Source organism: Phaethon lepturus, unplaced genomic scaffold (genome assembly GCF_000687285.1).
Source record: "Phaethon lepturus isolate BGI_N335 unplaced genomic scaffold, ASM68728v1 scaffold33139, whole genome shotgun sequence".
In the NCBI taxonomy this organism is placed as follows: Eukaryota; Metazoa; Chordata; class Aves; order Phaethontiformes; family Phaethontidae; genus Phaethon; species Phaethon lepturus.
The window spans coordinates 1-17,589 of NW_010561848.1; the positions used below are offsets into that span (position 1 = coordinate 1).

The 17,589-nt window shown below is 40.0% G+C and overlaps 1 protein-coding gene across 1 annotated transcript in view; it reads right to left on the bottom strand.

The window, feature by feature from the left end:
• Positions 1-10,984: 10,984 nt before the first annotated feature.
• Positions 10,985-17,589, bottom strand: part of DCAF7 (DDB1 and CUL4 associated factor 7) — a gene marked incomplete at its 5' end in the record, with an annotated part of 12,006 nt that continues 5,401 nt past the window's right edge. The window contains 6 exons of the mRNA XM_010294107.1: positions 10,985-12,338; positions 12,865-12,982; positions 13,579-13,788; positions 14,370-14,488; positions 15,545-15,656; positions 16,073-16,231. Coding sequence (XP_010292409.1) covers positions 12,166-12,338; positions 12,865-12,982; positions 13,579-13,788; positions 14,370-14,488; positions 15,545-15,656; positions 16,073-16,231 — 891 coding nt within the window. The remainder of the gene's footprint in view (positions 12,339-12,864; positions 12,983-13,578; positions 13,789-14,369; positions 14,489-15,544; positions 15,657-16,072; positions 16,232-17,589) is intronic.

A 17,589-nucleotide genomic window follows, 5' to 3' on the forward strand; every position in this document is an offset into this window, starting at 1 on the left:
CGGGGCCGCGCGGCCGGGTCCTAGAGCCCGCCCAGAGCCGCATAAAGCCATGTCCCCTCCCGCGAGCAGGTAGCAACCAGCCTCACCCCCTCCAGCCCGCGACAGGCCCGGCTCCCACCGCCCCTGTCCCCCAAACCTGGTCCCAAGCATCCGCCTCTCGCGACCTCCAAATCCAGGTCTCCCCTCAGCCACGATTTTGGGTGGACATAAAGGTGTCCTGGACGAGGGACCGTGTCCCGTCCACACGGACCCTGCCCGTCTGCTCTCCTCAGAAGCAGAGCTTGGCACTGAGTTGAGCTGTTGCTTTAAAAGCACGTTTTTAAGAAGGGGAAAAAACCCCAACCAAAAACAGTTCGAGAGCGTTAAAAAGCCCAAAAGACATTGGAAGCAGGATTCTTTTGGTTTCAAAAGTGTGAGACAATTACCCAGAGCATCACCCAGTCATCCGCGGCAAGAGATGTTCTCTTCTAGGAGCTGTTCTAATAAGAGACCACCATACCTCGACTATGTCCCCAGGCCATCACAGGTCACCCGCAGTTCCCCACGGAGTGCAGTAAGTGACAAATGTCAAAGTAACAGAATAAGCAGCTCTTCTGCTTTTTAAACCTTCGAAGTCACCATTTAATTTTCTCCACAGTCACAATGTTTCTAAGCACTGCAATGCCATCTCCTCCTGTTAAAGTTACTCAATGTGAAAGTAAAGTTCTGCAGGAGTGAACTCCAGCATCGTGTATTTAAAGTTCAGCATTTCCTCCCCTTTCATTTAGGAGTTTATCTTTATGAGAAAGTGTTTTTGTTGTTAGAAGCGGAATTGCTAACATGCTACATTCACTTGATGACAATTTTTTTTTCAGCTTTAGCATTTTGGTTTGTCAGCTTGAAGACACAGACCATAAGCAGAACACATTCTTGCTAAAAACCTCACCAGCAACACTAAATACAAACAGCTTTGGGGAGGAAAAGCCCCAAAACAAAACAAACACACCACACAACAGATTTTCATAGATTTTAGGGCAAAGAAGGACTACTATGATCCTCCAGTCTAACCCAGGAATTCTACTCAGTTTATAAACTGTGTTTAAATCAAATCATACCTTTTAAAGTGACATCTAGGCTTCATCTGCTTTTTCCCAGCTTTTGCTTCCATTCCACCTGCAGGATAGTTTTAGTGTCTTTTCCACAAACAGGACAAGCAGACAGGTTTTGTTTTTTTTAAAAAGAAGTACAGCCCTTCTTCCCTGGTGCGGCAATGGCCACTCTGCAGTTGGGAAACCCACCTCAAGCAGATGTTTTAGCAGCTGCTTTTTAATCTGGCAAACGTCTAGCAGCAAGTGCATTGTTTTCCAAGTGGTTTTGCTCACAAGCAACACAGCAGCAATGTCAAAGAGGTTGTATCAACTGCGTAAGCCATGCAAAGACAACAACTAGATTGGAGACGAAAATTGCTCAAAAGGTTGGGCAAGTGGAGGAATCTAAATCCCACATACCAGGAGGAATTTAGGACTTAACCAAAGCATGACAACAATATCTGTGATATCATTAAATTTTTTTTTAACTGTCTAGATGGGATAACAACGAGATCTCACAATGTCGTACTAGGTAGACACACAAAACTGTAAGGGAATGCTTAGATCAACAGATCCAGCCTCTCTAGAGCAAGAAGCTGTGGACAAAGACGATAACCTAACTTTGAAGCTGGCCTGCTTTGAGCAGAAGTTTGGACATGACTTCCACAGTCTCCACCTTGAAGTTCCCATCTCAAAACCCGCCTGCTGCTGTTAGACTCCTCTTTAGTCCCTCCTGTCTTACTGCTCTGATGCTATAAAATTGTTCCTAGCTTTCACACCTATTCTATCCCTTTTTCATGCCCAGTGTACAGCCATTTGTTTTCATGTCAAGATTATCCTTTTATTTAAATAATCCTTTCCTCTTCCCTAGTATTTTCTCTCTAAATAAATCAAGAAGATAATCATATCTTGTTTCAGGCTTCATTGTAATAAACAAGTAAGCCACTCTGTCTTCACAATACAAGCTTTGTATTTGTGGTACCTTCCTGGTAGCCTTTTTTTCCCTTGTTCCAATTTGAATTCCTCTCTCTTGTTTGACAGCATCATTATTGCTCTTGGACCAACTTTTCTACATGGTTTTTCACAGTTTCATGGTGGCTCATCAATATCAACTGCTAAATCCCAGCTTCCTTTCCTCACTAATTTCGAAGAAGTAAAAAAACACTTAGCATCCTTCACAAATTTCTCCTTGCCCCTAAATTCACAGCCCTGCACTTTCTGCTGCTACATTTCATCTTACCTCTATTTCTCACTCTTCAAAGTCATCAATTCTCTAAGATATTCTAGTTCTCTCATATTATTGAAGCCTCTCACTTTTGTTCATCACCAGATTTAATTATCACACTTGCTTTTTGTGCCAAGGTCATCATAAAAAGGCTTTAGTGAGATTACGCTTGGGACCAGAACTGTAGAAATTCACTATTAATTCCCCACCGCACCAGCCCTGATGTCAAAACACTCCATCGTCACCTTACCATTTGGTATTTTTGTCTGTCATCCACGTCTTACACATTTGCACATAAAATTCTCAGTTGAAGTCCTGTTAAATGAAACCAATTGCATGCCCTTCCTGTAGAAACTTTGTTTACTTAAGTCCAAAAAACATTAGACTAGCGAGTCGCAGCTTGTCATAGTGAGCCAGGAGTTCCCAGCAGATGGTAGGAGACAGCCACCCTGCTAAAACTCGGTCTTTCCATCTCCAACTGCCCAGGACGTCTGGATTTCGTTGAAGTTTTCCCACTCTCTCCTTTGTCAAATTGAAAATAGAATGATTTGTCCTTAACCCTTAAGTGATCCTTAACAGCACTTCACTCACCTATCAAGCCTAATGTCTAAACCAGCAATTTTTATCTGCCGATTTGTGGTTCTATTTTACAGACATTATCACAACACTATCTATATGCAAGTGCCATTAGGCCTTTTTTTTTTTGACCTCTGTCGACCCCTCCCTCACCTTTCCCCCCACCTTGACAAGCTGGTACACCCTTCTTGAACTGGAATCAAAGTTTCTACCAAAATAGGTGTCCCTATTTTTTGTAACTTGAGACAAAAAAAGAACCAACTCCTTTTTCATCTTTACTGTGCGCTTAATGTTATAGTAGTTTTGTGCATAAGAATCAGGTTATCTGTTTTACCAATAACACTACGGTACAAACTGATAGTTGTGGTTTTCCACCCAGATCGCCCACATCCTTTCAAAGCTGTGGCTTTTCCAGAAGAAAAGCTTCATTCCTGTAAACAGCAACTAGAAAGTACACTTAATTCTTCAACTTAAAGCTATTCAGATTACTTGAGGACTTGTCACATAAAGTCATCAGTAAAGGTATTCACCAAGACTCTCCTGGAGCTACTACATTTACGGTTAGCCCATTTGTTTCAAAGGAGCTGTATAGAGCCCTAATTGTTTATTACCATCATGCAGCAAGAAGTAAGAAAAGGAAATGTAATCCCTATTTTAGGGATTAAAGGGCATTACACAAAGAGCCAGTGACTTGTTAAAAGTTACACAGGAAGTCTGGAGTAGTCCTTTGGGATTTAACTCCTGGCATCTTTTCCCAGTCTCTTAATCACTATGCCATCATCTTACTTTCTCTTTTGGTAGTATTTCCATTTTCTGAAGCATACCTGTCTGACTCAAAGAATCTCTACTCTTTGCTATCAGACGTACTATTTCTTCTTTCCTTCCTGTTTCCCTTCTTGTTTAGGTAAACATATCCTTCCTGAGGAGCTGAGTAGTCTCCAGGCTGAGCCTCGTCCCATGCCAAAACTTCCTTATTCTACATCTCAGACTCCACAGCCAGAGATAGTGGGGGCAGTGAGAAGTAACAAAAATTGAACGGGTAGAGGAGGCGAAACCCTGTAAATCTTCAAAGGATGCATGAAAGTGTTCTACACTCTTTTTTGCAGATCCGAGAGAAGAGTAATCTCAGCAACTCCAGGCTGTTCTGATTCTGCGAACGCTTTCTTGTTGTGTTCTCAGCTTTGAAAACAAAGTTAACGCAAAACTAACATTGTTATCCAACTTCAGGACAGCGTGGCAGAACATATATTGGCCAAGCCTTACCTGACCTCCAGCAGAATACCATCGACCATGTGAAACTCCTTAAAAGCATGCCTGGAGCTCTCTTTTCCCAGCCTGTGAGGAGCAAGCTGCATACCTGTCCGGTTCTGCTGCTCAGGCTGTCCCATCCTAGGACAGCTGACAGCACTCCAGTAGAGGGGGCTCTGAAGCTGTCTGGTTAAAAAATAGGAACCATTCTGCTTGTGGAGTGAGCAAGACTAAAGAGAAGGAAGAGGAGGAAGGATGTTAAAAATATCATATGCTTTTAGATCATTACTTGCTTCCAAGCTGGCTGGACTGTTTATACAGCAGTATGAATGGGAAAGATTAAATGCTTGTTACAGTGTCCGGGCTTCAAATCATCTCAGTGTTTTTCTTTACACCTATGCATAGTATATTCTGTTATCATGGAAGATGTCTTTCAAGTATTTTCAAGCCACTTACTGATCAGTGATTAATTATGTGCTTTTCACTGGTATCAGAGAAGTGACCTTCCCAGGGTCACAGAGCAAGTCAGCCCTGCCAAATGCCAGCTGTTCCTTAATATTTACAAACGGCAGAGAACTTCTCCTTCTCTTTTTCTGCCTATATTCCTCTACAGGACTTTATGGCACCTGTTTTACAGCCACACCGACAGACAAACCGTTCCTCATATCATCTACCAGTTCCTACTTTTTGCACTAGCAGTTCCAATTTGCAGAAGTTGCTTTCTTCCACCAACGTGGAAGCTGAGAAAATTTCTTTCAGAGAATTCTCAAGCACAGATCCAAGGGAAAAAAAAAAAAAAATCTAAGAGGATGTAAATACATTTCTAGGGTAGAAGACAAACAATTCTTAGAAGGAAAGCATCTTTTCCAAATGTGGATTACTAGAACAAAGTCCATATATAGCTTAAACACACTGTAGCATCTTTACAGATAACTTTTTCCACTGTGGTCATAAAGCTTAATAAGCTTTCATTTCAAAGCCAGTACACAAAGAATTAAGAGAGGAATCCAATGTTGTCAGGCAACAGTTTAGTTTAACTAGTTAGTCTAAATACTGCAGTCAGTCTTGCTCACCAAGGTCTAAGGTAAAAACAAATTTCCAAGTTCTGCCATCCTATTCCCCTCTAGGTCCTAGCTCCAGCAACAACCAGTGACTGAGCCTGTAAAGAAAACACCCTTTAACAGAGGCCAACCATACACAGGAGAGACTTAGAAGCTAAATAAGTGCCTAATGGCTTTGTCTTCAATTTGCCTGTATTCAGAAAGCCTTAGAGACCAATTATTTAAATTAAAAAAAAAAAATCCCTCTTCCCCTCATCTTAAAAACCACAAACATGCAGGCAGATAATTACCATTTGTTGTGTATGGAACAAGCACTATGCAGAGAAGGTGGAAAACAAGCACTAATGACACTAGTATACAGGGACCACACAGTAGGTTTGTTTTAAGAAAGTAAATGCTAGTGTACTTCAAATATTAACAAAGTTCTGTTGTGACTGGGTTCCTAACAATATAGTTATGCATAGTAACTTGCAACTTAGAGTTGCTAGAATTATGAAGTTCGTTTGGGTATTCAGCAGAGATATGAATACACTTCGCTAGTGTTGTAGAGACAAGATAAAGCAATACCTACCCCTTTTATAGCAGTAAACGTCACACAGGATACATGAAACCTATTTGAAGTAGTTCCCTGCTCACCCCTCCAGGTACCAGTTTTTAACTCACCACACAGTGAACTATAGTCAATCTACAAATGTTCCATTTTTATTACAAAGTATGAAAGGCAGAAAATACTGTACCTAATACACAGGAGGCTGAAACTTAGAAAGAAGGGTAAAAAATCTGAATAAAACTACATAGGAAGCAGGAAATAGCATAAAAGGATGCAACATTCCACTTTCAAGCGATTTCAGAAAATTGCCTTAAAATTTTACAGAGTTTCAACAATATGCTTCCATGACCCAGGTGTTAAAATCCATTGTAACAAAACCATTTGTATTTTCTCCATAAAAGTAAAGGAATATAGGGACACTGCAGTTATCCATGTCAACAACGTATGTCTGTTGGATAGCAGGATACTGGGATTCCTCTAGGACAGTATAGTAGCAAAGTTGCAAAATCTCAATACGGTAAGTGGAGAAAGGAAGGACAGAAGTAAAACTACTATTGCTTTAACATATTTTAGTGAGAACAAGTAGTCAGGAATCTCATATGGATGTTTGTACAATCATGCTACAAAGATTACACCTTCAGGAAATTACCACAACGGGACTGTGAATGGGAAGAGCAGAAGGGAAAACACACATAAAAGTAAACATCTCCTACTTGACTATTGGTAACAAAAATGCTTTGGAGCAACAGATTTAAATTACATTTTACACTGCTAGCAACCCAAGTTTAAAAAAAATGTTCCTTTTAAATAGTAGATTTCATAATTCATATTTACCAGGTTGTGAAAAAAAAGCAACACATCACTTCTCAGCTGTACTAGGACTCTTTCATTCACTGGTTCATGCATTTCTGCCTTTGTTCGGATTTCACAGACCGATCCTCATCTCTAACAGAGAAGACTTGAGAGTCACACGTCTTGCAAACACGAAAGCAAACTCCAAGGGATGAGAGCTGGAACACAGGCTTACAGCTACTCACGGTTCCAATATTTTTTCAGGAAATAGCTTATTTCTTCATTTTATTAGATTTTCAGAAAGGAAATAAAACTTGATGGAAACCACACAGATAAATTTTTTTTTTTAATTTTTATGATTATGGAAATTCTAGTTTGATGCTGAGTATCAGAGGTTGCACAAAAGGCCACTGAGATACTTGGCAGACAAAGTGATCTGAAATCAGGCAGAAGCAAGCAAGTCTCACAAGTGCCTTTGACTCTGGAATCTGCCATGAATTGCTAGATGAGCATTCAGTGACTGGTATTTAGTTGCATTTTTAATTACTGATTTTTAGTGCTGGTGAAAGGTGCTGATCGGAATTTCTAGAAATCACTTCCTAAAAAAGTCAGGGGCATGCTAAACTCCTCTCCATATCCTTGAGAATAAGGTATTTCTGACAGGGGGAAATACAACTGCATCTCTAAATAAGTATGAGAAAGTGCTCTTTAAGTGCCACATACAATTCATTCCCTGGATTCTCTGCAGAGATTAAGAGAAACGGGGACATAGCTGATGGTACCTTGCCCATTCTGGGACTGATTTTGGATGCCTCCTTTTAATGTCCCCTGTACAATAAATACAGACATGCTCTGGAATATTGGTCTGACAATAGAATGCAGAAAACATGTATCAGAGAGAACTTGTGTTAACTTGGTAACAGTGTGGATTTGAGGTGGTAGGACCATTTTGCTAAGCACCAGTGGGAAGACTAAACCCTTCAGTACTTTGATGGAACTGTAACGGCGCAATCTAAGCCAAGAGCTTACCCTTGCTGCTGTTCATCCTTTTCAGTATGTCCTGAAAGAGTTAAAACACCTCTAACTTAAGGAACTGACAAGTTCAAGAATTTAGGTTGTGTGAATTTACAGAGAGCAGCTGCATTTTTTCTATCACAAAAATAAGTTATCCAAAGAATCCAGCTACATCTTTATACAACCAACCCGATGCTACTGCCATCACGTTCAGACGATAGAAAAGAGGATTCCCAAACACTGTCAAGTTCCTAAGCAAAGCAAAAGGGACTTGCTGGGTGACAAGCAGCACTACATTACTTGAGTTGGCCTTGCAAGATTGTGTCAGTCTCAGAATACAGAGCTTCAGTTTAACATCAACAGTATTGTCAAGTGCTCACATTTTTTGTGTTCAGTAGAAACAGATGAGGATGCACTAGATACTGACAATCATAGCCAGTTTAGGATTTCAGTGACTCTTGTATTTAACATTTTACACAAACCAGACAAATGCCTACCATAAAAGGGCTGAGGAAAAGATGACTCTCCCCCTAATCTTAAAGTGCCATCTGCAAGAGAACAAAACAGATACACTCAGCTTTCTTCATTTACATTTAAAACAAGCACAAGAGCATCTGTGCATTCCAATATATTGGACTCCTCCCCTCACCTAGTCTCTGGCAGGCAGACATCTACAGTCAAACCTGATGCAGCTTTCTCATTGCAACACCAGGCAAAAATAGATCTTTTTACTATTATCCAGAACATTCACGAGAGTAATTACAGCTAAGTTTTGAAAGGATCATTAACTTTGACTTATGAGAGGCAATGCCTCCCCCGTTAAGTACATTTCAAGGTTCCATAAGGAACAACCTGTATTATCAGTCTCCTTTCATATCATTCTTTGAAACCACTGTGGTTTTTTTCCTAAATAGATTGTCAAAGCACTCAAATCCTTGCCTTTTAAATCCCTGCACACAGAAATACAATTCCCATAGATGCAACTTACCACAGCCCATTTCACTTAGACAATTAACAGAGTTGGCATACTACACACTAATTTGACATCCAACTTGTTTTCTGTAAGTTTTCACCTCACTAATGAGTTTTACATGATCAAGATCTCCCAGCTGAGAGCCAATATACTACCAACAGGTTGTCCACATAACAGTAGGAATCTATGTAAAGCTTGTTTTAAACAGAACTTAACAACCAAACAATAGCTTAATACCTTGAATTGACTGGAGAAGTGATACAGAACTACTTAAGTCAGAGAAAAATACTTCTGTCCCAGAATCAGTCTTGCCTGTACCAACCATAGCATGGGATTTTTTTTTGCTTTGCTAGCCTCACTGATGCTCACACTTTTCCCTTAATGTTATTTTATATTCAAAGGATATGAGGCATTTGAAAGCAGTTACTCTGCATCCTTTGCTTGTGCAGTAAGCACAAAGTAATTAAGATCAAATAAAGTATTTATTTTCATGAACTTTGGAAAGAATAATGTTTCTGGGGGCTTTACACCCAACATAATGGAATGTTAAGCAGGTGAAATATGATAAACTATCTTCTGATTCACAGGCTACAGTGACAAGTCTCAGGGTTTTATTTTATCTTGCAAATAAACTTGAACCAGCAAGTAGACAGACAGCTCCCTGCCACTGTGTCAGCAGGTGCTGGCAAAAGGGCAAAGTCTCTCACTTCCTTCTCTATATGGAGGTGCCATTTGCGCTACAGAACATCTCACCCATGAGGATTTTCATGTCTTTTCAGTCATTAACCTTTCAAGTGACTTCTTTGAAAAGAAGCTATTTTAAGTAGCATTTCCCTGTTCCAAAACAGCCTCCAGTGATTTCAAATATAAGTTCATATGAAGAATGACAATGGATTATGCCCAAAGCAATATGCTGTAGATCCAGAAGGTATCCCAACAGGCTAAACAAAGAAGATACAGGCTTTATTTAGAATCCACTGGAGCCTAGAAGATTCCCTCACTTGTCTTTGACGAGTTTGGAATGAACACCCAATTCCACAAATGAACTTCAAGAAGTATGGATGGAAGGACCGACACTGGATTCTCTTCAGGTTCATAACAGAATTGTTTTCCAATAGTAGCAAATGCTACCTAGTTATTCAGACTTTTAACCCCTTTATACATGCTCTCTTCTGATCTTAGTGCAACGGGTTGTATTCCTCTAGGAATAAACTGCATTTGCCATTTAGCATAGCCTATGGAGTCTTTTAGTGACCTCACTTTCAACTAACTTACTTATGTCTCTTTAAAGCACAATTGTACAGTTGCAAAAGATGCATTTTTAAGCTAAGCAATGGATGCATTCATCTTTTACTCACGCCTCTATACAAGAATGAGACTTCAAAGCATAAAGGGGGGACTATAGAAAGTACTAATATCACAGGTAGTTCCCTCTTAGTAACACAGCATATTATGCCTACCCTTTGTAATTAAACAGCACATGACAAGCCCGTGTACATATTTTTATATGAGTATCTAAAGTTGTGAATACCATTATATGCTCCTGCTGAGCAAAATCCTAATTTCCACTTCATTCTGCGTAAGTATTTTCCAGTTTAAGATGAAGTGCTATTGTAAAGTGATAACCAAATCGTACAGTTAACACTGTTCTGACATCTAGATCAAATCTGTCTGTGGAACACACTAATCCCAGTGCTGCTGCTAATAAGAAAGACTGACCTTCAAGTCAAATCAAGCTTTCTGTAAAAATCCCACAACTGAACACAGAATGTCATTGACCAAGACAACAAAACATGAGCTCGAACTGTGCCAAGAGTCTCTTGGTTCTCTGATATTAAAAGGGGCGATGGAATAAAGCTGTCCTTAATGAATTCCTATCAAATTCACAAGACAGTGCTTTTCTGAGCTCCATGTTGAAAAGCAGCCTGTAGAAGAATATTTCTGTATGTCCAGAATGCCAAAGTTTTCAAATTCTGTTCTGTATTTGACAGCACTTTCAGTGTCAGCTTCACTGTGTCACAGCAATCACTTTTCCCAGCTTGCCTTTCCTGCATAAACTGACAAGATTCAAGTTTGCCAGTGTCCTACTATTTATAATGCTGCCTCCAGTTGCAGGTGAATACTTATTAGGTTGAAAGACAATTTTGATAGTTTCTGACATTTACATCAAAACTCAGCTGGTATAGCCTTATAGACCAGCTATGGTTGTCATGTCTTCATTGGGAGAGTACTGCAGAGCATTCATCTGAGTAGCTATGCTGTCAATGAAGATTTTTATCTTGCCTAATCCACTCTGCTTTGATTGAAAAGTATTACTGTAGAGCGATCCACTACTTGAAACAGAAGCCCTTGGGCACATCCCCTAAAGATATGAGGATGACAAGTGCCAAACCTTAGCCTCTACGGCACAGTTTTTTTCCTTTTAAACCCATCGCTGTGCATTATATTAGGGAATAATTTCTTTCAGAGAAACAGCTTTCATTTGGATAGCAGACAGGCTTTTCCAACTCATCTCGCTCATTCAACAAGACCTGACAGCACAACGCAAATACACTTCAGAAAAAAAGATTGCTTTGCACTCCTTTCAAGAACTCCCAGGAACACAGGCCAAATGCAAAGCTCCACAGTACAGGCTAACCACAAAAATCTTGCTCGTATTATTTGCCAATCAAGCAAGCTACAAAGTGTGAAACCATTTTATTTTGGTTTAGATAGTAAGTCTTCCAAGGGGAAATAATTTGATTGGAAGCGTCAATCCCAAGTCCATTACAAATCACGTTTTTTCCAGGAGTCGTTTACCTCCTGGGAACTTAAGTCATGCACTTATCTTCTTTCTGAAACCTATTACCATTCTGTTAGCTAACAAAACTGCAGGATACACACAAATTCAGTTATAATTTAAAAACAAGGCCCACCATAGTAACAACTGCCTCTAGCATCAGAAAAGTGTAAAGAAATTGTGCAACACGTACTTTCACAGCACCAGAAAATTCTGCCCAAGTAACCAGGTATAAAGAGCCAAGGCAACAGTTAATTCTGGCAGGCCTTTACTGCCAGGGAGCCTGCAGTGTTACTGTGATTAGTATCAACAAAGAGATCCTGCTTTGGGCATATGGAAGTGGATCACATATCAAAAGTAAGAATTAGGGAGAAAAACCTTACTCAATAGAAAGTTAGCCCAATATATAAAAACCATACAAATGTTTAAACAGTTTAGAGGCAGCAACAACAGGAATGATAAAGATTCCTGCCAAGGTGGCTGTTAGCATCAATGTCTTTTTTTTCCCCCACCTTGTTTCGCACTTGCATCTATTAAACTAGTTGGATGTGCTGCCTCAGCTGGCTGACAAACACATGGACGTACGCAGCAACTTAAAACCGTGCAAGCTTATTAACACAGTCAACAAACAAATATACAGAACTTTAAGTGAGGGGAAAAAAAAAAAAGAAAACCAGAACCCAGAAGGTCCAAGCGGCTCAGCATGTCTCTGCATTTTAGAGTCCTGGAGAGACAGGAGACACCTGTCATTGATTCTTCTAACAGTTTCTTGTAACAGTAGATGCAAAGCAATAACAGCTACTGGCCACTTGTGTTGTTCTTACTTTAGAGGGGAGGGAAATTTTACAGCCCTGCCTCAGTGTGGCATGAAGCAGTGATGTTACACTCTCAAAATCTCCAGGCAGTTGTTGTAGCAGATAGCTATCCAGTCTGGCTGAGTTGATGCCCACTGTACATTGTTGATTTCTCCCTCTGCTGTATAGGCCAAGATAGGGTCCTCAATGGCACGAGGCATTTGCTGGATATCCCAGATGAGAGCCTGATGGTCATCCGCTGCAAACAGAAGAGAAAATCCTAAGTAGAATCAAGGTATAACGAGATCCCCACACATGACTACTAACAGGCATAGTCCAAGAAGCTATATAGGATACAGCTGTTGCTGTATGAGTCCTGATGAGTACTCACTGACACAGCTATGCTCAAAAAAAAAGCTTGGATCACTATATATTATCCAGGACAGAGTTGAAAAACAAACGATCAGTGGAACTCTCATAAATTGAGAACATTTAAGAACTAGATTGAAAAAAAATAAGGAGCATTAAAATAACATAGCTTAGCCAAAGCAGATGCACAGTTTGGGCACTGGGCTCACTACTTTCACACAATGAGCTCCAGTAGGTGTCTATTTCCACAAAAATTTTAAGAAAGTCATTAACAAAGGGCTTCTAAACTGCAGGTATTCTTTAGCAAAAGTCAGGCAGAGAACTGCATAAACTTCTGGAGAGAGAAGCTTTTGCAAATGCAGTGAAAGACTGTCTGAGATTCACCAAAGCAGCTGGATAGGGATGATCACACTTACCTGCTGTACAAATGTGGCAGGAAGAATGAGGTGCCCAAGCAATTCCATTTACACATGCTCTGTGGTTGTTTAACCTGGCAACAGGAGTGCAGGGAACTCTGACATCTAGAATCACAACCTTCAGCAACAAAAAACAACTAAGTTAATAACTTGCATTTTTTTGTTTCTTCAGAAAACGAAGTATTTTGAGCCAAGGCTAGAAATACAGCCCTTTCCTAAAGCATGCACTTGGCAAGCAAACTCTGTTCTCAAAGCATAGCTTCTAGCTGGTTAGTGTGTCTCAAAAGGAGTCAGACCTCACAGGGATGGTTTTTGAGTTATGCAACAAGGGCAAATGAATTGTGCTTCCCTGAAGCAGAGGTGACAAACCAAGATACCCTGCCTTTGTGTCCTGAACCAAGAAAGAACGAAGGTGACTAAACCACCTGCAGTTAAGATTTTATGTGAAAACTATTGCCTAACTGGCTCACAAACCCCTCTTAAAAAACAACTGAAATATATGTATGAGCCACAGAGATCTTCCAGTTTATAATGCCAAAGCTAATTCTTTAACTTCTACTGAAGTTAGTGCACAAAGAATTCGTCCTTAATCATACTCCAGTTCAGATACTGACACTGCCCCCTCACTTCAAGAACTGACTACTAATTAGTACCAAGATACCTCCCAAAAAGTCACAGCCACTAGCACCTACAGAAGATGAGCTGCTGCCTTACCTCCATGCCATCCATCGCCATTGTAGCAAGATAGTTGGGATCCTGCTTATTCCAGCAGAGACGCAGCAGTGGATGGTGCTGTGGGTCCTCATAAATTATGGTGCTGTGTTCCAGATGACGGAGATCAAACATCCTCACCGAGCCATCTGCACCAACTGAAGCGAACATATCTCTCCCACCACCTGCACGGCTAAATGCTATGTCATACACCTGCTCAATAACAAGACAGAGAAAAACATAACCTTAGTTTTAGTGAGCACACTGCCTCCTAATTCGCAGTAAAATGGATTTTACATACGGATAGCTGATCTAGTTGTGACATTCTGTCAAATACTTGATGTTCCTAGCAAGTTTTTAGTTATTACACTTGCCAAAAGGAGGGGAAAAAACTTAAAAAGGTTATGTCATTATAGGATCACTGAAACTAAACATATCAGTTTCCCAGACTCAGACTTTTTTTTATATTAATTGCTGAAGAATAATATGTTAAAATTAAAGAATCTTGCAAGTTGTTTATTGACTTTGATATGCAGTTGATTTCGATTCCAGTTTGACTTTTTACGTAATTTTTCTAAATTATTCTGGAGCATCATCTAGTAAAACAAGCGCATTCTCAAGTCCAGATTCTATGATGTACAAACAGAGCAGTTGTGATAGCCAATAGTTTTAGTTTCATACTCATCTTTTTGAATGATTAGATTTTTCGAGAAAAAGGGGGAATACAGAAATGTTCTGTTCCTTTTCTACTGCTTAAAAAATATGCAATATAAACAATCAAAAAAACCCATCACCTCTTTGTCATGTGCAATAAGCTGGGTCTTCACATGGCCAGAGACCAGATTCACTCTCCCCAGAACCTGTCCTGTCTCCAGACCCCAAATAGTGCAAGTTGTGTCAATACTAGAGGTACCTGAAACAAAAACACTTCTGTTAGCAAAATTAATATTCTCACAAATTAGTTAATCACTTACTGGATTCATGTAATATCCTCTGACAGATCAAAATAGCTACAAGAACAGCAGACAAAATCAAGAATGTCAAACATCTAACAGTCTACCACGCATTTAAATGACCCAAACCTTTTAGCTGCAGAAATATTCTTCCACAAAGGAATAAAGTGTAAATAGCTCATGTCTACTCCAATCTATCCAGAAGCCTGATGTAACTCTGAGGTGAACTTTCCCATTCTGTAAGTCTCATGTGCATGACAAAACCAAAATTCAGTCATAGTGTTGTGATAGTGTATTATTATTAGTTGATTGTTTCTGTGGACTGAAGGTGGGGCTAGCAGTAAAGCTCTTAAGAGATGAGAGATGCAACACAAAAAATAAATCATGTAGTAAATAATTACTAGGACATATTATCACTGTTAATCTCTGGGCAAATCCCCCTGACATAAATGGCTGTACTCTTCTGGGAAACAAACCTCTGCTGTATCAGTCATCTTGGATTCACAATTTGTCCCATGGGCTATAATTAAACCTTAAGCATTCAGCCCCCTCCTCCAACTGAATTAAGGGCTCCTGGCTTTACTCCTGCTGCTGAAATGGCTTCCCAGAAGAAAAAACTTGGTACACAGTTCTCTATTCACTCCAGAACACAGCAAAATAAGCAGAGTTCATTTACATCATTATTTAGCACTACAACAGCTCACCAGCCCTGAAGACTGAGACTTCCTATCTGTAAATATGGAACACCCCTAATCCAACCTAAATGACCCATTCTGCACTGGACAGGGCACCTTTCAATGCAAAAATGTTTCCATGAGCTGCTCAATTTTTTTTTTTTTTTCAATTTTTAACCTAAGATAATGGCTGTTTATACATTGTAGAAGTCTGTCTACTGGTTAGTTACCAGATTAACCAGTGACATGCAGTGACACAGCAGTCAGACCCCAGACTTCACCGGACTAAGTTCAAAAGCGTGTCTTCTCCATGCCAAAAATGTAGCATTTCATCAGTCTCACCTAGAAGGTAAGGATCCACTTCATTCCAGTCAAATGATGTTAGTGGAGCACAGAAATCAGAATTCTTGTTGTTATTCAGCAAACACTCCAGCCGGGTCTCTGTTTCACCCACCTTTAAAAAAGTGAAACATCTGACTTGAATAGCAACATCACATGACTTGTTCCACTTGCACTTCCAAAAACATAAGGTGCTAATCCTGTGTTTCTTTCCTCTCAGCTTTATGTCCTAAGGCTCTGGAAAACACAATCATCACCTCTACCTTCAGTAAGGTGATTAAAACAGCAACTGTCATCATAATTCTGCTTCTCCTACAGACTTCATGTTTAGTCACATTAATGCAGTTAAGAAAACAAGTTACCAAGTGCTCTGACTTGATTTTATGTCTTAACCTTCACACTGTAGCAAGGGCAAAACACCCAGAAAGGAAAATAACTCACTTCAAAAAATCTGGTCTCGAGTGAAAATGAAATCAATATGCAACACAATTAATATCACGGTTTATCTTTTTCTAGAGAGGATTTACTCACTCTCCACACACGCAGATAGTCACCACTGGTTGCCAGCAGGTCTGGATATACTCCCTTGGTGTCTGGGATCCACATAAGCTTTGTAGTAGGGTAGGGGTGATCAAAGGTGTTCCTGCAAATGAATTCTGAGCTCTCTTCATCCAAACCAACAAGCTGCACCTGTAAGACGCCATATTTAAAAGAAAGCATTTTATCAAAATAGTCATTTATAATTACAGCATTAAGACTAAGTGTATTTCAGAAGGACACTTTCTGTAACCTCAAGGACGATAAAAAAGGACCATCATGTCAATGGAATGAGAAATCATTAAAGCTTTGCCTCCTAGCTGGGGCATGTAAGCAAAGTGAAGTATACATAATCACCGCAGTGCTTTACTTTGAAGAGATGACCTCAAATAAATCGAAATGCAATCCTAAAGGATTAAAGACCACCCTTCTCTTTTCCACACTGCAAAGCCTAGTTTAAACCACAGACTTAAACTGCACAACCATTATTCCAAATCATCTTTAACTACAACAATGTTGTCTTCAGAGAGCAGGACAAGCTGTGGCTTGCACGACAACCACCCACAATTAAAGCCCATATCACGAGGTTCTTGGCCATAACCCTGCAGATTGTGACAGATCACGTCCACTAGTTATCAAGCCGTTTTCAGCATCACATTAACTAAAACGTTGTCACAACTGCACAAAATTAAGATACAGATTAATCATATCACAGAGTCAGAAAGTAAAATAGAATTAAAACTTAAAAAAATTGGGAAGCTAAAATATTTACATAATTATTCAAATATTTTGTGTGAAAAGACCAAGAAAGTATGCCTGCTGAAAGGTTCTAGGTAATTGAATTCCAAATTGGTTTTTTGCCCAGTAATGTGACCGTGGGAAGGGCTAACTTGCCCACTTGTGAGTGATGCAAGACAGAACAAACAAGAAACCATCTCCACATAACTTGGTCATGACAACACCTGAAGTAATGCTTGAAGTCCCAGACATTATGTTATTAGAAAAATATTGACATGTCAAAAGGTGTTCTGTCATGGTTTCAGCTCTCCATAGAAGCTAGTATGAGACTATGTTTTGGATTTAGGATGAAAAAAATGTTGATAACATGCTGATGTTTTCAGTTGTTGCTAAGCAGTCAAGGACTATCCAGCTTCCCATGCTGGCCTGCCAGCGAGAAGGTAGGGGGTACACGGGAAGTTGGGAGGGGACACAGCTGGCACAGATGACCCCGGCTGGCCAAAAATACATCCCATACCGTATGATGTCACGCTCAGCATATAAAGCTGGGGGACGAAGAAGGAAGGGGGAGGATGTTCAGTGTTATGGCGCCTGTCTTCCCAAGTAACCATCACGCGTGATAGAGCCCAGCTTTCCTGGAGATGGCTGAACATCTGCCGATGGGGAGTAGTGAATGAATTCCTTGGTTTGCTTCGCTTGCGTGCGCGGCTTTTGCTTTACCTATTAAACTGTCTTCATCTCAACCCATGAGCTTTCTCACTTTTACTCTTCCG